Source organism: Schistocerca serialis, chromosome 1 (assembly GCF_023864345.2).
Source record: "Schistocerca serialis cubense isolate TAMUIC-IGC-003099 chromosome 1, iqSchSeri2.2, whole genome shotgun sequence".
Classification (NCBI taxonomy): Eukaryota; Metazoa; Arthropoda; class Insecta; order Orthoptera; family Acrididae; genus Schistocerca; species Schistocerca serialis.
This window is the reverse complement of record NC_064638.1, coordinates 607,276,132-607,303,503: the sequence shown is the minus strand read 5'-3', so window position 1 is coordinate 607,303,503 and position 27,372 is coordinate 607,276,132. Positions and strand designations below refer to the sequence as shown.

Here is a 27,372-nt window from a genome sequence, read left to right as displayed (position 1 = left end):
ACCTTCCAGCACCTGAATGAACATATGCCTGCAAGAATGGAAACTGTCAGCAAGGTTAAGGGGGGAGCCAACACCATATTGAATCCCAGAATTTCAGATGGAGAGCGCCACGAACTTGTAAGTCATTTTCAGCCAGGTGTTCGTATACTTTTGATCACGCAGTGTATGATCAAACTTTTATCAATAAGCATAGATGTGATACTGAGTCAAATGCTTATTGGAAATCAAGAAATAATGCATCTACCAGATTGCCTTGATCTAGAGCTTTCAGTATGTCACGAGAGAAAAGTGCAAGTTGGATTTCACATGATCAGTGTTTTTGGAATCCATGCTGATGGCACTGAGGTCATTCTTCTCAAGATATCTCACTGTGTTTGAGCTCAGAAAATGTTCAAAGATTCTACAACAAACTGATGTCAAGGAGATTGGATGGCAGTTTTGTGGATCACTTCTATTACTCTTCTTGTAGACGCATGTGACCTGTCCTTTTTTTTCCCAAGAATTGGGAATGTTTTTTTTTTTTTTTTCTTTTTTCCAAGGGATCTACAATAGATTACGGTTAGACTAGGGGCTAACACAAATTCAGTATAGAATCTGACACAAATTCCATCAGGCCTGAGGACTTTCTTCAACTTTAATGATTTCACATGTTTCACAACACCACTGACACTAATACTTATTTTACCTATCTTTTCAGTGGCATAAGGATTAAATTGGGGCAATTCTCTTGGGTTTTCCTTTGCAAAGGAACATTTTAAAACAGATTTAAACATTTCAACTTTTGCTTTGCTGCCCACAATTTCAATCTCTGTCTGATTTGCTAAGGACTGGACACTAACTTTGGTGCCACTTTATATACACCCACAATTTCTTTAGGTTCTGTGAAAGATCATTTGACAATATTCTACTACAGTACTCATTGAAGACATCACACATTGCCCTCTTGCCAGCCAAATGTGTTTCAGTCAGCATCTCTTTATCTCTAGTTCTACACTTTCTTTTACACCTGTTATGCAGTAATCTCCATTTTACAGTGGCTGTATACCATGCAGGTTTCCTCCAACTATGGACTGTTCTACTGGGTACATATTGATCCAGTGCATGAACAACTATGCTTTTTAACTTGAGCTACAGTTCCTCTATATGCTCCTGCACTATGCTGAAAGTTTCAAGCTCCTCATCGAGATATGGTACTACTGATTCTGTATCTAGTTTACTGAACATATATCGCTCTCTGTCCGTTGTAGTTGTGCTATATGCTTTGGTAATCATTGTTGCCACAACCACATCATGGTCACTGATACCAGTGTCGATGTGGACATCCTCAAAGAGGTCGGTCTATTCACTGCCATTACAGCCGATATGTTTACATCACGGGTGGGGTTCCCAACTATCTATTCTAGGTAGTCTTCAGGGAAGCCACTCAGTACTGTTTCACAGGATGTCTTACCACACCCACTACTAAAAAAAGCTGTAATTTTCCCAGTTGATTGTTGGATAATTAAGTCTCCACTGATGATTACAGAATGATTGGAGAACTTATGTACAACTGAACTGACGTTATCCCTAAAGTTTTTGGTTACATCAGGAGACGAGTCTGGTGGGTGATACGAGGATACAATTATTTCATACCCATCCGATAGTCTTGCCTAAACAATCTCACACAGCTTCACTTTATATCTCAGTGGATTAAGTTTCTTGTCTACTATGCCAAGATACATCACCTTCATTTCCCATTTGCCTACCCTTTTTGATATACATTTAAATTTTCCCCGAAAATCTCGCTACTAACAATTTCAGGTTTCAACCAGCTTTCTGTATCTATTATCACATGAGCTTCACTGTTTTTCATGAGTGCTTCCAGCTCTGGCACTTTGTTGCGAATGCTTCAGCAGTTTATCATTAGAATTTTAATACGCTCACCTGTGGTAGGCATTTGTATTGATCTCACACAGATTCTTCTGGGTTTCCTACAGCTGTCATTATCTAAATTGGATGGAGAGTTGCCTAATTAAAAAAAAAAAATTCTTGTGTGCACCTTCCACACAGTCAGCTACCTGAGTAGCAGCCACTGATGTGTAGTGAATACCTGACCTATTTAGGGAGACCCTACAATTCTCAAACCTATGGTGCAAGTCCAGGAAGTCGCTACCTAGCTTGTCACAGAATCTTCAAAGTCTCTGGTTCAGTCCTCCCACTCAACTCAGAACCAAAGGGACACAATCATTTCTGGGGACAATGCTGCAAATTGAAACTCAACGCGCACGGCTGGTCTTCTCAACTTTCTCTAAAAGTCACTCACTGAAATATCCAACAATGACCTTGGAGTCCAGACAACAGTCATCATTTGTTCCAACATGTACCAAAATCTGCAGTTGGTTGCACCCTGTTCCCTCAACGGCTGCCAGAATGGGCTCTTCAGCATACTGAATTAGGCCCCCAAGCATACATGCTAACTACATCTGGTTATCCTTTCCTGTCCCTTGCTGCCATTTCCCTAAGGAGTACCATCATTTGCTGTATGTTTGAACTGGCGGGGATTAGTAGACGCCTACCCTTGTGTGTTTGCCTCCAGTCGACATTGGACAAAACTGATGAAGTGAGTCCCACTGGCTCACTTTCTGACCTGGATCGTTTATTTCATGTAAAGGAGAATTCAAGGAACAGCTGCATTGCAAAGACGGCAATGCACATGTGCAGTATTTGTCCAAAAATAAGGTGTAAGCATGGCTACTACAAGGATAGTACACTGCAATATGACAATGAGTTACAAAAAACAATTGCTCTTCAAAATAGTCTAAAGCAGATAGACTTACCTTGGCTACTCATGGATCCTTGAATCTTGTTTCTGTACCAGTTGGAATAACCACATCTATGAAAATGAAACTATAATGTAATTGGATAGATAAAAAATCTACTCACCAAGTGGCGGCAGAACACACACATAAGAGAAGGTTATAACCAGGAGAGCTTCCAGAGCCAGTGGCTCCTTCAGCCAGAAGTGTTGAAGGGGAAGGAAGAGGGGAAAATGAAAGGGACTGGAGAGGTCTAGGAAAAAGAATTGATTTGGGAAACGTCACCCTGAACCTTGGGACATGGAAGGCTTACCAAATGGGATGTGAAGGGATGACTGATTGTTGGTCTTTCCTTCTCATCCTGTCTGGTAAGTCTCACTCGATCTGTGGTCCTGGGTGACTTTTCCAAAATCGACCCCTTTTACTAGACCTCTCCCAGTCCTTTTCCTTCACCCCTCTTCCTTCCCTTCAAACCTTCGGTCTGAAGAAGGAACCACTGGCTCTGAAAGCTCACCTGATTATAATCTTCTTTTATGTGTTCGTCCTGCTGCCTCTTGGTGAGTAGATTTTTTATCTATCCAGTTAGAGCTAGTAGTTTATAAAAGAACTGTAATTAGTTGTGCAAGTTGAGTTTCATGGTGTCTTACGTCTAAGCAGGGGAACCTGCAGCAAAATGTGAGATTTTCTGAGATAACATGTTCCACTATTATCATCTTAGGCTGACAAAAGATGTTCGTGGAAGTCGAAAATAAATTTTTGTAGCTACTAAGAAGAGGACTGCATATTGCGTATGCATTTTTTGGATTTATATGCAGAAATGAAGGGGAAAATGTCAGCACAGTGGATTACCGAGATGTGATGATGAGAAAGTGGTTTTATTTGAAACACATGGCTTGGGGATACTGTGGACTTCAGAGAAGAAGAGATGCGGATGACAAAGACTTCACACTGGAAAAAAATAAGATTGTTAAATAAACTCTGACTGACTTATTTACTCACCATCTATATGCCATGCAAAGAAGTACTATGGAGAGACTAGCTACAAGCACATTGTAATAAGTGATCAGTTCACTCTATATTGTACAGAGTTTTGAGAATAGTTCTTTAAATCGTGGTCATGTGATTTCATAGCAAGTTACTAGGAAGTATGAGGTCTCTTACAGCCCTCAACCCTCTGCAGATCAATATGAAGTTCAGCAGTCAAATTATTGGCACTGCTTAGCAGGACCACAGCATTAAGAAAATACATGAAGACAACTATCAAGACTGAATAAGATAACTCTTATTGCATACAGTATTAAGGTGATCGATCAGTACATATTGTTTGGAGCAGTTCTACTAGTAGAATCCTCTATTAAAACACTTCATGCGGCATCCAAAGTGAAAGACATGTATGAGAGGTACTAAAATAAGACCGCTTCAACAGAAAATTTTATAAAATAATGGAAAAATATACAACATTGCCTGTGGCAGCTGATATAAACAACAGAGAAGATAAAGGCAAACACACGCCTTAGTGTCATCTAATATAAGTATTATACTGGAGAAGAAGTTATTTGGTGATTTAATGAAAACCACATAAATTTGAATTATCACAACATCCTAAACGAAGAAAATTAGTTGGCCATTGCAACCCCATCAACAACCAGGATTATTTACATTCTTGAATAACATCTCAGCTTCTAAGTTAGAAGAAACATTACAGCAACAAAATGAAAGATTGCTGCATGCTGTTTTCGAGCCTATAAGTGCAGCCACTACTTCGGACAGGAGTCAAGCTATGCAACAGCAGTGCAGTTATGCATTGCGATGCTGCAGCTGGTTATCTGACTACACAATGGCTACACAGCATGTCATCGAGACATCGTTGCAAACAATGACTATATTGGCAGAGCTTTGCAGCTGCTGGTACAACAAATTAGGTGAGCTGTACTATGTACCACCTCTAGAATTTGTCTAGTGAATCATTTTAAAATGATTTGTCAAAACTCTTTTGAAGAGTCTGTGGTGGAATTAACATAGTTGTATTAGCAGGGAAGAGCTATCAAGTGAAATTATTGTAAATTAGATTGTATACCAGTCCCTACCCACAGCACGAATTGTGATATGTCAGAAATCTTAAAGCAGATAGAATAAATGTTCAACAGTTTGAATCCCCAAGAAGAATTGTCTAACAGAATTAAAACCCAAGGGGAAGAATTAAAATGTAGTATCAGGATCCAGGAACAGATGTTATTAGAGGTATACACAGAAGCAGATTAGATTTATGGTTGGGAAGCTACTTTAGAAGTTACCAAAGGATTTACAGATGGAAATAAATAATCAGTGTCAACTAGTTAGAATAAAAATGATTGAACAATTTAGTGAAGTAGAGAATAAAGTACGAAATACCAAGGTGGTAGTCACGAAGAATTGGAAGATATATACAACCAAATCTCAGAAATGCAAGGCTCAGTAACTGCACTACGATAAAATAGAGACCTGATTAACATTAGTAGTGATACAAAGGCTTAGATCAGTTTGGAGGAAAGATCATAGGAATTTGTAGAAGTAAAAGTACAAGAGAAGCTATAATCTGCTGGCACTACACCTAATTCCAAGGGTGTTACAACAGATAGCTAAATGGAAATCCATAAGCTGAGAGAAGAATTTTTTTTTTTAAAAACGAAAAAACTCAAATCAAACTAGGAAAAAGGTCAAAAAGAAGTAATATGGGGAGAGCACGTGACTGGTTAGAAGATTTTCAATTAGGAGCAGGAATGAAGTCACCGAAACAGTTACCTAAGGTCAAGCCTGACAGGGAACTGCATCCTACATATTTTATAAGGGTGTTCTCCAGATCATTACCAAAGAAATGGGATGACTCTAAGAAAATATATTTTGCACTCAGTTATATGGTAGGGGTCCACCCCGATAGCTGAGTGGTCAGTGTGGCGGTCAGTCACGCAAAGGGGCCGTTGTTCGATTCCCAGCTGAGTTGGAGATTTTCTCCACTCAGGGACTGTGTGTTGTATTGTCCACATTATTACTTCATCATCAGCAGTGAAAGACAATGGGAAACCACCACTGGAATCACTTCCCTAGTCGCTCATGCGGTGGACCTCTCTGACGAGGCTTCCCCCACGACAAGACCCGGGAAAGGCAGAACACAAAGTTCAGTTATACGGTAGGGGGTTCTGCAACATAGAAACAGCCCATTCACAAGAATTCATGTATTGGGATGATTTAAGAAAAACTTAAAAGGAAATATTGATCAACTAGTATGCGAGAGAAACTAATGTTACAATAATTATATCCTATACGTTATAATAGCTTGTGGGGTCATTATAGATACGGAAGATTTAAATATTTAGACAATACCAAGCTGTGGAAAATCCAATATGGAATGTAACAGTATTATGAAAAGGATGGTAGCTACTCACCATACACAGAAGATGCTAAGTCACAGATAGGCACAACAAAAAGACTGTCAGAAAGTGAGCTTTCGGCCAACAAGGCCTTCATTAGAAACAGTCCCCCCCTCCCCTCCCCCCCCCCCCCCCCCACACACACACACAAATGCAATTCACACACATGACCACAGTCTCTTGCTGCTGAGGCCAGACTGCGAGCAGTAGCACATGACGGGATAGGCAACTGGGTGGTGGGAGTAAGGAGGAGGCTGGAGTGGGGAGGGGGAGGGACAGTAGGGTACGGGTGGGGATGGTAAAATGCTACTTGTAGGAGCGTACAGGGACAAGGTGAAGAGAGGGTAGGGCAGCTAGGTGCAGTCAGGACATTAGACAGAGGGCAGGGGGGGGGGGGGTAGTGGGAAAGGAGAGAAGACCAAGGGTGCATTGGTGGAAAGAGGGTTGTATAGTGCTAGAATTGAAAAAGAAAGGGGGCTAGATGGTTAAGATCAATGACTAACCAAGGTTGAGGCCAGGAGGGTTACGGAAATGTACGATATATTGCACGTAGAGTTCCCACCTGTGCAATCAAGAAAAGCTGATTTTGATGGGAAGGATCCATATGGCACAGGCTGTGAAGCACTCATTGAAATGAAGAACGTCATGTTGGGCAGTGTGCTCAGCAACGGGGTGGTCCAGTTGTTCCTTGGCCAAAGTTTGTCGGTGGCCATTCATGTGTATAGACAGCTTGTTGGCTTTCATGCCCACATAGAATGCAGCACAGTGGTTGCAGCTCAGCTTCTAGATCACACGACTGGTTTCACAGGTAGCCATGCCTTTGATGGGATAGGTGATGCTTGTGACCAAACTGGAGTAGGTGGCTGTGGGAAGATGTATGGGACAGGTCTTGCATCTATGTATACTTTAGGGATATGAACCATGAGACAAGGGGTTGAGAGCAGGGGTTGTGTAGGGATGGACAAGGATACTGTGTAGGTTCGATGGGCGGTGGAAACCACTGTGGGAGGGATGGGTAGGATAGTGGGTAGGAGATTTCCCATTTCAGTGCAAGACGAGAGGCATCTGGAACTCCCATAAGCAGCACTTTATCACTTCCCCCCCCTCTCCCCCCCCCCCCCAATCCTTGTATCCTTCCCCCTCCCCACCCCACCACTAGTTGCCTCTCCCATCATGCACTGCTGCTCGCAGTCTGGCCTCAGCTGCCGTAGACTGTGGTTTTGTGTGTGTGTTTTTCCGAAGAAGGCCCTGTTGGCCAAAAGCTCATTTTCTGATAGTCTTTATGTTGTACTTATCTGTGACTCAGTATCTCCGCTATATGGTGAGTAGCGACTATTCTTTTCAGAATAATTAGAATTTTGCCTTGCTAAGATATCAGTGCCAGTGCATATGTTGCCACATAATGCAAGAAAGGAAATCTAGTGCAGCAGAGGATGGATGACTGTTAGTGATGTATTGACCTGCATGGAAGCATTAGACACTTTTTATAAAGAATGTAATGGAGACATTCAGGAGATAATCGTGGAAATACAAATTCACAAAATAAATGTTTCCCCAATAATTTTGCAAGAAAGCAGAAAACTAATTCACTTTGAGTAAGGAACTGAGGTAACAACCAAAATAACAGATATAGGAGAAAATGAAGTAATACATAACATCGAGAGTAGATAATAATAACACTAATAATGCAATACCTGTAGATACACTCATGGCTAATAATGTGGTAAGAAATGGAAACTATTCTGCTACATAATGCAAAACATAGAATGCCTTGGGACAGGGGACAGGATCAAGGACATGACAATATAGTAGTATGCCCATATATAGAAAGATTCATAACCTTTATTCATAAAATACCTACACAGGAATGACTGTTAGATGATGAGGAAAGTGTTGGACACAAACCAAAACTTATAATAGTTGGGGGAATTATATGGAAATAAAGTAGATATTTATATAGACTCTGGCAGTGACATTTCCCTGATATCAACACATACACGCTACAGAAAGAAGACCTGTGGCCTATACTAGCAGTTATTGGTGTGTATATTATTGGCAATACAAGTACATTAATTAAACAGGAAACAAGTGTTCCAATAAGTATCAGATAGTTTCAGTTTACGCAAACTATTCTCACAGCGCCTAATACTAATCTACATGTATTATTTGGTGTAGACTGGTTAGTGAGATATAAGGATCCAATTTGTGACTTCTTCATGAGATCGGAAGTGTTGGTCAGCCAAGCCATGCACTATTGATCTAAACAGATGATAGTCAGAGGGAACCTAAACAGGTGATAGTCAGAGGGAGCAATGTCTGGAGAATACGATGATGTTTTGGCCTATTTTGCAATGTGGAGTCGAGCACTGTCATGCTGCAAAATCATTTTATCGTGGCTCTCACTGTATTGCGGGCGCTTGTCTTTTAATGCTCTGCTCAAATGCATTAATTGCATTCGATAACGGGCACCTGTGATTGTTTTACTTGATTTTAACACCTCATAGTACATGACACTGAGCTGGTCCCACCAAATGCAGAGCATGATCTTGGAGCTGTGAATATTTGGTTTGGCCATAGACGTGGAAGCATGGCTGGGATATTCCCACGATTTTTTACATTTAGGGTTATTGTAATGAGCCCATTTTTCGTCCCCGGTCACAATGTGATGCAGAAATCCCTTCCGTTTTTGCCTCTAAATAAATGTTCATAAACACACAAATGCCGTTTAACGTCCCTTGATTTCAGCTCACATGGGACTCAAGTTCCTTCTTTCTGAATCATGCCCATAGCCTTGAGACGTTTTGAAATGGCTTGCTGTGTCACTCCCACTAATCATGCCAGTTCTTCTTGAGTTTGACATGAGTCTTCACTCAGCAGTGTATCCAATTCTGCATCGTTGGAAACATTCTCTCTTTCACCACTATGCCTGTCTATGACGTTAAAATCACTGTTCTTGAAGTGTAGAAACCACTCAGGACACGTTCTTTCACTAACAGCATCCTTACCATATGTACTTGAGAGCATTCAATGAGACTCAGCTGATGTTTTCTTCATACTGAAAAAAACTGTAGCACTTCCCGAAAATGAAGAGAATTGGGCTCGTAAACTTACATTTTCAATCAAGAACAACTTTATGATGCATACACAAATCGACTAATGTTTGAATGAGGTTATGTTGACCGAGGTCCAAGCCAACTTCCTGACATCAGCGATTTGTTTCTTTTGACCGTTATCGCGACCTATCGGCAAAAGGCAGAAGCAAAGTTGTACACCTTGTACCAGTTAAGATAACTCTGATAATGGACAAACAACATGAAGTGATGCACAGTATATTATTAATTTCAACTCCGAGATTAAACAGCAGAGAAGAAGTTATAATTTATATGCAAATTGATGACACTCAATATCCTTTTAAGAAAGGCATAGGATATGTACTTCGCATAGGTTTTTATAACAATGCAAAGATGGCAGAGAAAAATAATAAGCTGTTAGTAAAAATGTAATAAAAGCCATTGACTAGGCTGAAATAAATAAATCAATATCACATTAAAGTATATATTTGCTATTATGGGAAAGACGTTATGTTAAGGAAGAGACAATATTAAAAGGAAGTGATGCTTTCTTTTATAAACTGAAATAAGTAATAAATGCTTTGCTATTATGGGAAAGACGTTATGTTAAGGAAGAGACAATATTAAAAGGAAGTGATGCTTTCTTTTATAAACTGAAATAAGTAATAAATGCTTCTATAAAAATGAAACTGTAAAGTATGATACTTCCACTTCACGAATACTGACTGAAGATCATTCATTTGTCTCTGTGTGTGTGTGTGTGTGTGTGTGTGTGTGTGTGTGTGTGTGTGTGTGTGTGTGTGCTAAATGGGGGAACCTGTAGCAGAACATGATATTTTCTGGAATAACATTTTCCACTATTATCCTCTTAGGCTAATGAACGGTGTTTGTGGGAGTTGAAAACGTATTGTAGCTGTTAAATAACGGATTCCACACTGTGTGTGCACTTTTGGGACATATGTACAAATATGAAGGGCGAAATGTGAGCATACTGTATTAAAAAGATGTGATGACGAGTGTGTCGTTTCGCTTGAAATGGACTTGTTTACATTTTGCCATCACGGCTTTTGGGTGTTGTGGACTTCAGACAAGAGGAGGTCTGGATAACAGCAGTTTTGCACAAGAACAAAGGAACGTTCTCAAATAATCTCAAACTGACTTACTCACTCACCATCTATATGGCATGCGATGAAGTATTATACAAAGACTGGCTATGAGCATGTTGTAATATGTGACCTGCTCACTATGTTGCAATGAATTATAAGAATAGCTAAATACAGAAGAGTTCTTGAAATCATGGTCATGTGATTTTGTAGTGAGTTTCTAGAAAGTACAAGCTCTCTTACATCCCTTGACCCTCTGCAGATGAAGTTCAGGGATCAAATTAGTGACAATGCTTAGCAGGATCACAGCATCAAGAAAATACGAGGCGTGTTTTTTAAGTAAGTACCATTTTGAAATTAAAAAAAAAAAAAAAAGATGTGCTAAGATATCTCAATAATTTTAGTTTTACATGGAAGCCTGTACCTTAATCTACTTTTCTACATAATTTCCGTCAATATTGAGGCACTTGTCATAACGTTGCACCAGTTTTTGAATACCCTCCTCATAGAAGTCTGCCGCTTGACTTGTAAACCACTGCATCACCACTGTTTTGACTTCATCATCATCTTGAAGACGCTGACCGCCCAGGTGTTTCTTCAAATGATGGAACACATCGTAGTCACTGGGCGCAACATTGGGGCTGTACGGAGGATGATCTAGAGTTTCCCATCGAAAAGATGTGATGAGATCTTTGGTCTGTGCATATCTGTCAACATTTTTGGTACCCAACGTGTTCACAATTTTCGGTAATTCAAGTGTTAGGTCACAATGCCATACAAAACACTACAAGAAACATTAGGAAAGTCATCTTGCAAGGAGGAAATTGTAAAGCGTCTGTTTTCTCTCACCTTATTGCCCACTTCCTGCACCAAACTTTCATTAACGATCAAAGGACACCCACTCTTTTGTTCATCATGCACATTTGTGCGGCCATCTTTAAATGCTCTCACCCACTTTCTTACCATTCGATCACTTACAATGTTTCCCCCGTTGACTGCACAGATCTTACGATGAATATCTATCGCTTTTAGGCCTTTAGCTCTAATAAATCTTATAACAGCTTGTACTTCACAGTCGGCGGGACTCGCAATTATCGGAGGCATCTTAAACACTCGGTACACAACATAAACAAGGAAGAATCAGACAGTAATGGCGTCAGTGCGTAGACAACAGATGTAGGTACACAGTCGCGCATGCGCAGAACGCCGACCACAGCGCTACGGCCGCGGTGTGGCAAAATGGTACTTACTTAAAAAACACACCTTATACATGAAAACAGTCATCAAGATTGAATAAGGTAACCTTTATTACCGACAGCATCAGAATGATGGATCCATACATGAAGTTGGAGGAGTTCTACCACAAGAACCCACTATTAACACACCTCAGTAACCAGAAGAATAACACCTTTTTCTGCCAGTTTGTGTACTGGATGGTATGAAGTGCACTCAGATAGTAAATACATATGAAGCAAAGCCAACAAATATCTCCAAACAAATTTGTAGTACTTGGTAAGTTTGATCTTAATTGAGTCACTTGATTTAGCAATAATTTTACTATAATATTCTGCAGATTTAAATTTCATTAATTGTCTGAGCTACAATGGAATCAGTTTTAAGTTCACTTGTCTTTTCACCCATCAAAAACGAACAACTGATATCATGAACACTGCATTACACTTGGTGGTACACTATTGTTGACACAGAATGAGACACGACATTGTATACTTTCACATTGTGTTCCATTTCTAAGACAGGAAGCTATTTCCACAATTGTCTGTTTAGACTACAGCAATTTCCCTACATAAATTGATTAGTATTAATTATCACTATTTAAAGTTTAAGCAATTTCTGAATGCTGCTGCCAAAACCAAGAATAAGGTAACGTATGCCAATTATATGAATATAAAAAAATTAATTAAAGGTCTTGGGTATGTCGTGTAATGATACTGGTATTTATGCGTTCAATGACTTAGTGTCCACAGAGTTGAGGTACATATTGCATAGAATTATATCCCCTGCATTTATTCTTAGTTGAAACACGGTGTTCGTGTCATAGCAAGAACATTTAATTACATTGCAATTATTTAATTAAGTAAGAGCAGTGCTTTTTTTCTTAAAAAAAAGTTTGAGGGTACTCCGACATTGGATATAATGCAGCAAAAATTACTTATAACTGAAGCATGGGATACCACCCGTCTGCTTTTAACCATAACGTCATCAGCATGTTGAACTAAAAAAAAAAGGTATCGGACCCTTCAGTTGACTTACAGCTCAAATGAAGCAGGCAACACCGAGAAACACCCAAACATACAAGAGAATGTGGTACCGAACACTTCAGTTTACATCACCTCGAATGAAGCATGCGATTCCCATCAACCCCTGAACAATAAAAGAAAATGGTATTGTACACTTCAATTGACCTATAATACATCTCAAATGAAACAGGTGAGTCCAATCAACCCTCAACAGTCAATGACATCGCTTTTTCCACCAAAAACTGCACTGGTATCGTTCGTATTGCAATTACCAACACTAAAAGATGAAATACAAAATTTACGTCAGTGAAATAAATCTCTGGCACTCTTCCAAGTTCTCAACATTGTAAAAAAATTACTTTGTCGATGAAAAAGTTTAGGGGTGTGCATCCCCCAGTGTTCCCCCAGAAAAACAGCACTGAGTAATAGTATGACAACACCGTGGCAGTGGTAGACATACCGTAACTAACTTGAAAGGCAGCTTCCATGCAATAAATTATCAACATGAAAACATTTTTAAGATTATATGTCACTCACTTTTTCCATCTTGCACAGACTGAAAAGGAAAACACTGAAGGTGGAATTCAGTTTGCTCAGCAGAAAAGGAAGGGGTAGTGGGGATATTTCTCTGCATTACTTTAATGTTATATTTATTAATATTAAATTAACACAGTCTGTATTACAAAATAAAAATTGCTGAACAGATAGAGGAACTAATCACATACATCCTTGCTGCTTATGTGTGTTTTGCCTCATTGTGGGCCGTAACAAACTACATACTGGAGTTATTGTAACAAAACGGTTACCAAATGAATTACTTACAGCTTACAACTGTATTACTATTGTTTGCATCCAGGGAGTTGCATGTAAATGCTTGTAAAATGTTTTACCTGTCTCCCATAGTTCTGTTCTTGAGCTGATTGTGGAAGAAATATTGATGACATTTGCTTTTTCAAGCACACGAAAATAAACTAAATAAGAGTCTTATTACAGTTAACTGCAGTCCTATAAGTTTTGCTTTCTCATTCGACAATTGTGTATAAGAATAAATATTTACCAGCCTTTTTTTTTACATATAATTTCTTTACATATTAAAACTATTCTCATCACTTGACAAATCAGCAGTACTATAAATAAACAAAAAAATATAACTGTTCCAATGGTACAATTTGTAGTGATGTTTGGAGAGTATTTCAATAATATTATTATTCAACTGAATATCTATCTACCATTAACAAGCTGTCATGAAATTGAAAAAAAGCAGTGTACAACTTGAATCCGCAAAGGACTGAGTACATAAAACTTATGACACTTGAAGAATTAATACTGTAATAAAGTTGCATTATGAATTTATAAGAACTCTCGACATGTAAGTTTTGTTATATCTTGATTGTCATAATTCTACGTTCACTGATATCACAATTAGCTTCAGTCCACAGAATAAGGTAAATAAAAAAAAAAAGTAGTTATTTAAAAATTATCATTTCCCTATGGGAGATGAACTGCACAAAAATAATTTTTTTTTAGATGCGTCTCACTAATTTAACAACTAATTCCATGCAATTTTGTAAGGTTTTATGTAAGAATAATTCACAGCCATTGCATAAAATAATACTACAATGTAGATGTGTTTCTGAACAAATATGAGATTACAAACCTTTAAATCAGACACAAGCTGTGCCGGCACGCATGCAAGAGCATGCGGGAGCGCGCGTGATCTCTCTCTCTCTATATCTCTCTCTCTCTCTCTCACACACACACACACACACACACACACACACACACACACACACACACACACACACAATCAATTTATAAGTTAATTTGTAACAAAGAACATGAAGGCAGTATTTACTGTATATGATATAGCAATGTTGACAACAAAGCATGCTCCTCACATGTGACCAGTTCACACATTCACAGGCCAATGGGTGTACAAATTATGAAACAGTATTTTGAAAAATAAGTTTCAGATAAAATGTGTGCACGGACTGCATGTGTTCCCATGAGTCACACACGCACAGTAGAAAATAAAATATTTTAAAACAAGTAATTACAAAGTAAAGCAGTCAAAATCTAAAAAATAAATGAGCAAGCCACTTCTGGCTGCAATTCCAGTCATGAAGTTGACAGAGGAAAGTGTACCAATGGAGTAAGGCAAAAGGAGTATGTGAAACAACAGACCCCTTTTTTGTTACTCCATTTGGTGTAAAAGAATCATTTAGTGCAACAAATTTCATTTGGTTGATTATAGTTTCATTTTCTGATAGCTGATGCATTGAATATTCTACTCCAGTAGGTGTTGATTGATTTAAAAATATCTGACATGATACTGAGCAATGTAACCAAACTTGCTCCAAAGCAACCAGTCAGGAAAATTTTTCTTATCTCTGTTCATCCAGCCATACTTCATCTAAAACAATGCTTGCTGCTTGGATACGTCCTTGAAGAAAGAGATACCATATGTTCTTAACTTCTCTGCATAATGATCCTGAGGCAGCAGTTTAATACATCTGATACCAAGAAGTGTGGTGATTTCGACTCTATAATTTTCTTGGAAAACACCAAAAAATTATTTATTGTAGAACTCTGTTATATGCTGTCCAATTAAACTGAATGATTAGTAACACATAACTTTAGGATTAAAAAGTAAGCAGTGTGTTTAGTTGTTAATTTAGACACGTGTGATTTAAGGTATACCTCTGTCCATTTCCCTACTAATTCGTAGATACAAAAGAGAAAAAAAAAATATCTGTTAAAGTCCGAAACTCACTTATACACAGGCAATATTCCTCCATTTTGTTACAAAAACTTCTAAGTAATACCACTAATTTTTTTATGTAACTCTGAAATATAATTGTCTGGAAACTTTTTTTTTTCCAAAGAAATGAAACAAATAGGATTTTTAAGGAATGAAATACATTAGTCACCACCACAGAAACACAGCCCTTCCTCAGTACTCAAGGTTTTACTCCTTTCTGGGTGCCAGGGATTACAATATGTGAACATACAAACTAAACCACTTTCGTTACACCTAATCTTCACAACCTCAAAAGTGCACAACATTGCAAATTTCAGCACTAGGGCTGTATGGTACTTAAAACTCTCTCTCATCTACTTCAGGAGAGTAAATAAAGTTAAATACTGTTAAATAATTCATTCATTTCACAAATTTGTATGATAAAACTCAGCAAGGATCAGGCTAGAGAAAGAATCCCTCAATCTCCTTTCAATAAGATAAATGGAACCACACACAACTAAGCAGAATGTCTTTATTAAATAAAGGATGCTCCTATAAAATTCTGCTTTATTGGGTAAATATATAGTTTTACAAAGGCAATTATATCTGCTTCATATGTGTAAGCCTCTTGATTTTTCAGCATATTACACTGCCGATGCAGGATTTAAGAACAGAAAACGTACACTTAAGTGTAATGAGGAGATGGTAAATGGCCTGCCATTACATCAGTTATGTGGATATATTTCATAGCTCCTCAGGTAGGTATGGCAATGAACTTAATATGTCGATTGATAGAAGTGATACTTCTCATTACTAAAACAAGAGAAAATAAGCTAAATACCTTGGGCTCTAAGTCATGCCAAAATCTACAATACTGCAAAAATTGTTTGGTTTCTTGTAAAAATCTTCTGCTCCTTTAATATTAGTGTATCCACTTTTTGAAAAAATTGCATCACAAATATAACCAACACAAAAACAAATTTAAACTGACTTTTTTAGAAAAGTTTGTATCACCAACTCCTCTTTCTTAACATAATATAACCGAAAGATTAAATTTGCATCTGAAATCCTGAAGTACAAGCCAAAGCTAGTGAACGTACAAGAAAGCAAAATAAGAGTGTACAAAATCATACAATATCCAAGTTGAAGACGAAATCTCATTATGCCATAGAAAAATGAACATTTCCACTCTAATTATGTTACTTGACAAATACAGTTTAATTAAGAAGAACTAGCAGATAGACTGGAAGTGTTTGTTGTTCCCTCCTGTTGATGGGTCTTTTACAGTAATAAAACTCCTTATGACAAAATGTTAATGTAACACATGTCTAGGTAGCTTTAAAATCATTATTAGCAAGAAATGAAAGTTCTGCAGTCATATACAAACATGATAAATTATCATGAACACATAAACATTTTCTCATATCTCTCAGTTTCATTTCAATAAAGAAAATTATTACTGTCACTACTTAAGTGAGAAAACTATATACTTAAACACAGGTATGTTGACTCAGATGTTGGAAAACAAAAGGAAAAAAAGACCCTTACAAGATTTTGAATAGAGATATGGGTATTCAATACCAATGCACATGAAAGACAGACTGAGTCAAAAGGAAAATGGATTAGGTACACAGTTGCAAATGCAACATCAGTATCTGAAGTATGTTATCCCCTACACAAAACAAGCGGGAACAAAGGCACAAAATAAACTGCTTACAAAAGATGAAAAAAATATTTTCTACAGCATGTTTCATTGTGCTAAAGGTAGGGTAGTGTGTATGTTCTTGCACTTTTACCCTTCATAATAAAGCTACTGTCACTGTTCCTCATTTCTCATCAGGGAGGATGCTTAAGCTGTAGAACCTTGAACAAAAATCAAATTTAGGCTTTTGAAGGTTTTTGTTAGCTACAGTGCTTCAGTCAGAGCACAAGTGGAATCTATTTTCAATTCCTATTTATATAAAAACAAGAACACTGTCTGAAGTCATTCATGTGAGGCGTATGCAATGGTAAATAGTGAAACTATTATCACTACTTTAGTGTGTGTTATTTTTCTAATAAATTCAAAGCTGAATAAATCCACATTAAAGTGGTCTCACAACTGTAAAGCACATAAGTCATACACATTAAAAAAATCACATTTTGTTAGCTAAAGATTCACTTCTTTTTTCTTCCTTTGCGACGGCTGCGACCTTGGTCAGAACGGTTGCCACCTACTTCGCCATTGCTTGAATGACTGTAAAGATTGTTCAGAAAATTCTCCAAGTCAGCTTCACTGAAAAATGTTAAGATGAACACAACTGAAAAGTTTATTCACTTTTTAATTTTTGTGCACATTAACAAATTGAAAATACAGTTACACATAGACAAATTTTTTCCCCATGCATTAAGATAAAGCTATCATCAACCCAAAGATTGGTCTGAACACCACAATGCTTTACTAGTCATGACCCTATTGCAGGTGGTGTGTTTATGACCTATGAACCAACACAGCCAGCCAGTTATAGGCAGGCCCACAGTTTAATGTGGACTCCAAACCACAGTGCAACTTGGCATTTTTTACTTTAATCAGTCACAGACAGATGTGAAATAAATGATAAATGACAAACAAAAAGCCTTGAACCTTCATATTTGCAGTCTGGCATGTATCAACTGAGTCACATGCCCAGGCACTACAAGTAAGATTCTCAACACTGAGATAAAATGACAAGCTATTTTTTGTCACCAGACCAGTGATACAAAAGCACAGTTCCATTCTTTAACACTAGCAGAACTTTACAGTTGTCTATTATGTACTCCAGAGTTTGGTGTCTATCCACATGTGTAAAAATTATTTCTTTAAACCAAATATAGAAAAAATGGAGTTGGCACAACAGTTCACCAACTGTTGAAAAGACAGATATCTACAAAATCTATAAACTTTAGCAATACATAGATACGTTATGAGAACAAGGTGAAATTTCTCAATTTGCTTATGAGTAAGGGTGTTCTTTTAGTTTAAAAACTCACTGATTATTTTATGTAATCCTTTTATGTCAAGGCACTTTTTCTACAGTTTATCCCTGAAGTGCAATTCTGAAAGAGCACAAAAATGCCTTCACTGAAATCAAAACTTTTTGTAGCCATAAATTTCTTCACATGACAGTATCTGGAAGTACGAGGACACAAATCTGCAGCATAGAGTGGATGTTCCAACAATTTGCACTTCTAATTTCTCAGTATTTTCCCCCAATGTCAAGGGCTTTTGTAGGAGATGCAAATGGAAGGGACTATTAATTTGTGGTGATTTTAATGTAAATTTTTTGAAGAAATCTGACAGAAAAAGTGATTTAAAGGTGCTTTTAGCAACTTATAATTTAATATCACACACAAATTTCCCTACAAGAGTTCCTCAAGACAATTCACACAATAAGCAGAAGTTAAACCTATTCATGCCTACCCTACAGTAAATGGATTTCAGATCCTGATGCACTATAACATCATGTAACTTAGATCCATATATAGTTTAGAAACACTCTAAGAAAATAATGAGGCTGAGTAATGACACAACTACAGCATACTTTAATAAAGTTTAAAAAATGCTCACTGAGGTGGAGTTTAATCAACACATTTATATTTCTCAATAGGTTTGTATCCACTGTTAAAATAGTTTTCCTAAAAATATAATTAAATGTCATAGTGGGAAGCCTTTAAAGAAACCTTGGATCATGTATCAGCTTCTCATAAGGAAAAAAAGGACTTGTACAAAAGAACAAGTAAAAAGCCAGAAATACTCATATTATAAATAATGTAGTACTTTGACATATCAAGAAATGTAAAAAAGCTACAATTATATCCAACTTGTCAGAAACTGACAGATCAGACAGTAAAATCAATCAAAATGGAATGATTTTAAGAGAGATACAGAAAGAAGTCATAGAAGATGATTTTATTGTTACTAAAGAAAACAGAAGAAAAGACAGTTCATGTGTAGCAGATATTTTTTATGATTTAGTTTTTAACAGTATACTGAAGGAGCAATGCAGAGGACATTTAGTGAAATAAAAATTAATCTCACACCCACATCCAAAATACTTAAGTTCATATAGGGTGGATAATGTGTCTAATAAGGTACTAAATAGTTGTGGCCCGTGATATACAACGTTCTTTGTCACTTAGGTGTTTTCCAAGATAAATTACTATATGGCATTGTTAGGCTTCCCTACAACAAGGATGACATCCAATATGTCAATCAGTACCGCCCAGTGTCACTCCTTAGATTATTTTCCAAATTTTTTAAAAAGATAACATACTCCAGAGTTGTCGCCCACCTACGTATTAATATGATTCTTAGACAGTCACATTTCAAATTTCAAAGTGGCCACTCTAGTGAGTTGGCTGTTTATACATTTACTGAGCACATAATAAAATCTTTAAATCACAAAATATAACTAGCTGGGATCTTCTGTGACTTACTGAAGGCATCTGATTGTATCAATCATAATATCTTATAAAAGAAATTAAGTTTTTTAATGAAATATGCAGTTCCACATATGCCTGATTTTGTTCTTATGGAAAAAAAGAAAACAGACTGTGAGAAGTTAACCTATGCTTTTCAAGTAATACAAAAGAGGATGCTATATCACCTGCTTGGGGAGAAATTACAATGACAGTCCTCCGCATTTGCTCATTGGGCCACTACTGCTGCTTTAGGTTAATAATCTGCCATCTTTATTTGAATCAGGAGTCACAATTATTCCAGTTTGCAGATGACACAACCATCGTTCTGAATCCAAGAAAAGGCATATCAACAGAGAAAATAGAAAAATAAGTTCTTGTAAAAGTTACTGAATGGTTTTTGCATAAATGGGCAAACTCCTATTAAATTAGTATAAAGTAAAAGCTTAAGTTCCACATTCTGGCCCTAGACAAGCCAAATGGATCCGACAGACTGCTGTGTCATCCTCTGCCAATGGTGTCATCAGAAGCAGTATAGAGGGGACTGTGGTCAGCACACTGCTCCATTTCTTATTCTGGGAACCACTACTAATTGATCGAGCAGGTCCTCAGTTGACCTCACAGTCCTCTCGAAAATATTTGTTCTGCTACTTTTGTCACAAGTACGAGGTGTGTTTTTTAAGTAAGGTCTGTTTTGTTGTAGACACTAGTAGTTTGCATGCACACTGCAACGAGCGTGTGTGTCGTGTACTGGCATGCCTCGGGAACAACTGTGCTCAGTTTCAGCTCTGTAGCTAACCTGTACGGTTCTGTTCTGTGCTTTCAAAATGTCTAAGACTATCAACTCGCCCACCGTGTGTGAGGTTCGCTCAGCGATATGGTTTTTGTCAGCAAGGAAACTGCCTGCATCGGAAATTCATCGACAGATTTGCAAAGTATATTGTGATACTGGGTACGAGAATTCAAAGATGGCTGTGACAACAGCCATGATAAGGACCGCTCCAGTTGCCCTTCTTTGATTACAGACGATTTGGTGGCTTCAGTTGAAGCGAGGATTCATGAGAACAGGCGCTTCACAATAACAGGTCTCTCAAACAAGTTTCCTGACGTGTCAAGATCACTGCTTTACAACACTGTTTCTGAACACCTAAAGTTTAGGAAACTGTGCTCCTGTTGGATCCTGAAACTCCTAACAGAGGACCACAAAAACCAAAGATTTGAGCGTGCAATGAAGTTCTTGACTTGTTATCACGAAGAAGGTGATGGCTTCTTGAGTCAGATCGTAACTGGAGACGAAACAGGGGTTTTGCATATCACGCCCCAATCGAAGCAACAGAGCATGGAATGGAGACACACACACTCTTGTAAAGGTGAAGGCCAAACAGACTCTGTCCCAGTGCAAGATCATGGCATCGGTGTTTTGGGATAGGCATGATGTCTTGTTGGTCGACTTCATGCAACGAGGAACCACTATCAATGCAGAAGCATACTGCCAAACCCTGAGGAAGCTACTCAGGGCGATTCAAAACAAAAGACACGGCATGCCGACAAAGGGAATAGTCCTTATCCATGACAATGCAAGACTTCACACTGCAGGTCAGACCCACGATTTATTGGACAGTTTTGGCTGGGAAGTTTTAGACCACCCACACTACAGTCCTGATCTTGCGCGGAGCAATTGCCATCTGTTCCTCCATCTCAAACAACACCTCAGTGGCAACCATTACAATGACGACGACATGAAAACGGCAGTGAACTCTTGGTAATTGGAGCAGGCGTCAAGTTTTTATGAAGAGGGCATTTTAAAATTAGTTGAGAGGTATGATATGTGTTTGAACAAACTTGGTAACTATGTCAAAAATAGTGTGAAATATGTACTTTCTGAAAATAAATTTACTTTTTTGAATAACCTTTCATTGTGACTTATGTTCAAATGGACCTTACTTAAAAAACATGCCTCATATAATTGCCAACTTTGGGGATTCAGAAGTCAGGAAGTTAATACACTTTGCACATTCTCTTTCACTGAAGCCTCATAGGACAGTGTTCTGGAGAAACCACTAACTTAGCTAAAAAGTATTCATTGTACAACAGAAATTAATTAGACAGTGGCAAATCCAGGATGGAATGTAACAATATTTAGAAAAGGATAGTTGCTACTCACCATATAGTGGACATTCTGAGTCACAGGTAGATACAACAGAAAGACTGATGGAAATGAGCTTTTGGTCAACAATGCCTTCTTTGAAATTAGACCACACACACACGACCACGGTCTCCGTCAGCTGAAGCCAGATTGTGACCAGCAGCGCATGATGAGAGGCAACCGGGTTGGGGGGGGGGGGGGGGATACGGAGTAGCATGGGGGGGGGGGGGGGATAGCAGGAATGGGAACAGTGAGGCCTAGATGGGTAAGGACAATGATTAATGAAGGTTGAGGCCAGGAGGGTTATGGAAACGTATGATACATTGCGGGGAGAGTTCCCACATGCGCAAATCACAAAAGGTGGTGGTGTTGAGAAGGATCCAAAAGGCACAGGCTGTGAAGCACTCACTGAAATAAAGAACATCATGTTTGGTGATGAGTTCAGCAACAGGTTAATCCAACTGTTTCTTGGCCACAGTTTGTGGGTGGCCATTCATGGGGACAGACAGCTTGGTTGTCATGCCCATGTAGAATGCAGCACTGTGTTTACAGCTTAGCTTGCAGATCTCATGACTGGTTTCACACATAGCCTTGCCTTAGATGGGATAGGTGATGGTTGGTTAGTTGGTTGATTTGGGGGAGAGGACCAAACAGTGAGGTCAACAGTCCAATCAGAATAGGTAAGGATGGGGAAGGAAGTCGGCTGTGCCCTTTCAAAGGAACCATCTCAGCATTTGCCTGGAGTGATTTAGGGAAATCATGGAAAACCTAAATCAGGATGGCCAGATGCGGGTTTGAACCGTCGTCCTCTTGAATGTTAGTCTTGTGTGCTAACTGCTGTGCCACCTCGCTTGGTTCATCGGGTGTTGGGAAAGGTAGTGTTCAATACCCATAAGACCATGGACATTAGGGATGTTTGTGTAACAGGAGGCGTCGTCAGCAATGACGAGCAGGTCACCATGTGGTAAAGGAAGAGGAACTGTGGAGAGTCGGTGGAGGAAATGGTTGGTATGTTTTATATAGGAGGATGGGTTGCAGGTAATTGGCTGAAGGTGCTGGTCTACAACAGCAGACATTCTCTCATTGGGGGCCAGTAACTGCCAGAAAGGGGCAGCTGGGTGGTTGAGTTTATGGACTTTAAGAAGCATATAGAAGTGTGGGGAGTAGCAGGGGTGAGGAGAGAGATGGACACCGGGGAGAGGTTCCGGGACGGGCCTAAGGATTTGAGGGGACACTGGAGATCCTGCTGGATTTTTGGAATAGGGTCATTGTGGCAGGATTTGTAGGTGGATGAGTCTGACGGCTGCTGGAGTCATTCTACCAGTTAATTCTGGTGGTTCAAAACAGCAGTGGTGGAGCCTTTGTCAGCAGATAGGATTAAAAGGTCAGAATCAGTTTTTAGATGGTGGATTGTGGTTCCTTCTGTGAAAGTAAGGTTAGTTTGCATGTTTAGGGATTTAGGGAATGATGAAGGGGCAAGGTCTGAAGTTAAGAAATTCTGGAACATTAACAGGGATGGTTTGGTGACAGTAGGGGTGGACCATGGTGTTGGATGGAGGGCTGAACTGAGTCAGGCAAGGTTCAACACTGATATATATATATATATATATATATATATGTGTGTGTGTGTGTGTGTGTGTGTGTGTGTGTGTGTAATTTTTTAGAAGGCTTTGGTGGCTTAAAGCTTAGTTTCCTACAGTCTTTTTGTTGTGCCTATCTGTGACTCTGCAACTATAGTACGTAGCAACTAATATTGTTACTTTCTATATTGGATTTTCCATTGTTTGTTTTTGTCTGGCAGCTTTTCTTCCATCCTAACCCAATGCTGTTTTCCTTTGTTGCTACTTTCTAATGCGTTACTATACTCAGTGTCCATCCTGCTTTCTCTTCTTTCCTGTGTTTCTCTTGTCACCTTACAAATTGAACTGCACTCTTTAATTATGAGGCAAACTTATAAACTATATCAGCAGTGCACAACAGACGGCTGTAAGACCATGCTAATTGTTGGTACAGCATCTCAAGTCCCACATTATTCCCACAGATAGCATTAATCCTATATCTGCAAACTGATCACGCTTCCTGTGTCACTCTCACATATTTCTGCATGTTATTTCCCGTACCCTTCCTGAGCTACATGAATTTGTATCTCATCCTACCAACCCCGCCCCATCCCCCCACTCCTTCTCTTCTCTATTCCAGTTCTCACCTACTAACTTCACCCAACGTAGTCACATTTGCCATCCCTCTTCTTCACTTATTCACCCACAGACCTGCAGCCCACATTAAAATCTTTGTATTTATTTTTGTCTCACTGTATCTTTGCGCCAATTTTATTTGATTTTTGCCTTACACTATCGGCCTAATCCCTTGATTTAATCTAGTGTTTGGATGTATTTTTATAGGTTTTTTTTATGAATTTTTCCGCACATAATTTTACGTTATTTATGTCTTCTTATACCTTTTTATCCACCACCATGGATCCCTGCTCCTTCCATCTGCGACAATACACGAAAGTTGTGTTATTCCTGATCAGAACCCAACCCCACATACGGTTCATGGAATCTCTTACCATCTCCGGCTGCCACCCTTCCTTCCAAGGTGACTTCATCTGTTCAGATTCCACTGATTCTTAATCCTCACCAACATAGTCCCGCAAAACCACATCAGTCAGTCCCAAACCTCCATGCAATACCTTCTCTCCACCCACAAAATTCTTCTGCTGTGCAATTTCAAGTTCCTGGAATCCAAACAGACAAACTCTTGTCCCCCGGGAACTAGAGCAACATGCACAGCACCACCTCAAAAAACCCTCCACCCTGTTCACTTCCTACTCCCACCTTGGACTACCTATATTCACCACCTTTACAATGACCGCTAAACCTCTCTCACTTTACCTCATAGCTGACAAATACAGTCTCACAGACCTACTACATTTACCCCACCCTCAAAAACTCCCTCCCACCACCACACAGAAACCAGAACCTAAACAGACCTGAAACACAGTCATGAACCTTTCTTCCAAGTGCCGTAGCCCCACAGAAGTATCAGTCCTTTCCAAAGGGTTCACCTTTTGCCTCACTTCCGAATTGTATCATGCAGGGATTCTTAAAGACCTTCTCTCCTTCTCCCGGTCCCTACAGTGCAAAACATTCGCCACGAACCCTACCAATCAGACTCAACCAGAAACCAATATTAAACCCTATCTGACTCATTTCACTCCTCCATACTAGTGTGATCACTCCCACTGCCCCCTAATCAACTCCTGTTAACTTACCAGAATTTTCTTAACCTTCTTCCTTGCCTCACCATCATTCTCCAAATCTCTCAACATGCAAACTAACCTTACATCTGCAAAAACTGATCCTGACCTTATAATCCTACCTGCTAACAAAGACATCACCGCTGTTGCTGTTTTGAAGTACAAGGATTACCTGACAGAATGATTCTGCCAACTTTCAGATTCGTCCACCTATGAACCCTTCCACAGAGAACCCATTACAGAAATCCAGAAGGATCTCCAGTCTCTCATCAAATCCTTAGGCCCGTCTCAGAACTTCTCTGAGTAATCCATTTCTCTCATCACCCCTGCCACTACCCACACTCATACCTCCTACATGCTTCCTAAAGTCCACAAACTCAACCACCCAGGATGCCCCATTGTGGCAGTTACTGGGCTTCAACCGAGTGGATCTCCACTCTTGTAGACCAACACCTTCAGCCTATTACCCACAACCTATCCTCCTATATAAAAGATACCAACCATTTCCCCCACAGACTCGCCACAATTCCTGTTACTTTATCACATGGTGCCCTGCTTGGGACTCTTGATGAAATCTCCCATTGCACTAACATCCCTAATTCTCATGGTCTTACTGCTATTGAACATTACCTTTCCCTATGCCTAACGATTTCAAAACCAACCACCTCCTTCCCAGTCAGCATGACAAACTATATCCTCCCCCACAATTACTTCTCCTTTGAAGGAATTACCTATGAACAAAGCTGGGATACGGCTATGGCCACCATCCTGTACCAACCTAGTCATGGGCCATCCAGAGGAATCCTTCCTGAACACCCCTCACCTGGTTCTGATTCACTGATGAGATCTCTGTGATCTGGATCGAGGGTGAGGACACCCTATCCAAATTCCTCCAGAACCTCAACACCTTCTCTCTCATTCACTTCACCTGGTCCCACTCAACCCAGCATGCCACTTTCCTCGATGTTGACCTCCACCTCAAGTACCTCTGTCCATATCAAACCTACCAACCACCAGCAATACCTCCACTTTGACAGCTACCACCCATTCCATACCAAGAAGTCCCTTTCATACAGCCTAGCCACCTGCTGTCGTCACATCTGCAGTGAAGAGCAGTCCCTCTCACTGAGGCCTTCACAGGTTAATAGATCTACCATGCCTTATCGTTCCAATCACCCACTACCTCCCAAAGTCCCACTGCCTGGCCACAGAGGAGCATTTCCCTCACGAGTCAGTACCACCCAGGACTGGAGCAACTGAATTACATTCTCCACCTGGGTTTCAGCTACCTTTCATCTTGCCCTCAAATGAGAAATGTCCTACCCAAGACACTTCCCACCCATTCCCCAGTGGTATTCGGCCACCCACCACACCTACACAATATCCTTGTCCATCCTTAAACAATCCATGCTCAAAACTCCTTGCCTGATGGTTCATATCCCTATAATAGATCCAGATGCAAGACCTGTTCTGAACATTCTCCCACCATTACTTACACCAGTCTGATCACAAACATCACCTACCCCATCAAAGGCAAGGCTACCTGTGAAACCAGTCATGTGGTCTACAAGCTAAGCTACAACCAATGTGCTGCTTTCTATGTGGGCATGACAAACAACAGGTTATCTGTCTGCATCAATGGCCACTAACAAAGCGTGGCCAAGAAACAGCTGGATCACACCATTGCTGAGCAAGCCACTGAGCATGACATTCTTCATTTCAATGAGTGCTTTACAGCCTATGTCATCAGTTTCCTCCCCACCAACACCACTTTTTCTTAATTGAGCAGGTGGGAACTCTCCTTGCAATATGCTGTAAATTCCGATAACAGTCATGGCATGCACACCTGCTTGTTTGTGTGTGTATGCTGCCAAATTTCAAAGAAGCCCTTGTTGGCCGAAAGCTCACTTTCTGACAGTATTTTTGCTGTGCCTATCTGCGACTCAGCATCTCTGATATGTGGCGAATAGCAACTATCCTTTTGTCTGGAAAGGAATTACATTTGTGTGTGTGATTCACACACACGTCTTGCAGGTAGCTCTATAAGCACGTAGAACATTAACCCAAGCCGTACAGAACATTAACTCACTTATTAAATTTGTTTTCAATAATCCATCTGAGTTTCAGAGTAACAGATATATTCACAAGTACAACAA

At 39.4% G+C, this 27,372-nt stretch overlaps 1 protein-coding gene across 2 annotated transcripts in view; it reads right to left on the bottom strand.

Moving 5' to 3' along the window:
* Positions 1-13,267: 13,267 nt before the first annotated feature.
* Positions 13,268-27,372, bottom strand: part of LOC126477457 (uncharacterized) — a 195,624-nt gene continuing 181,519 nt past the window's right edge. For both annotated transcript variants that reach the window (XM_050103617.1, XM_050103618.1), the window contains exon 10: positions 13,268-17,649. In XM_050103617.1, coding sequence (XP_049959574.1) covers positions 17,532-17,649 — 118 coding nt within the window. In that variant the 3' untranslated portion in view covers positions 13,268-17,531. The remainder of the gene's footprint in view (positions 17,650-27,372) is intronic.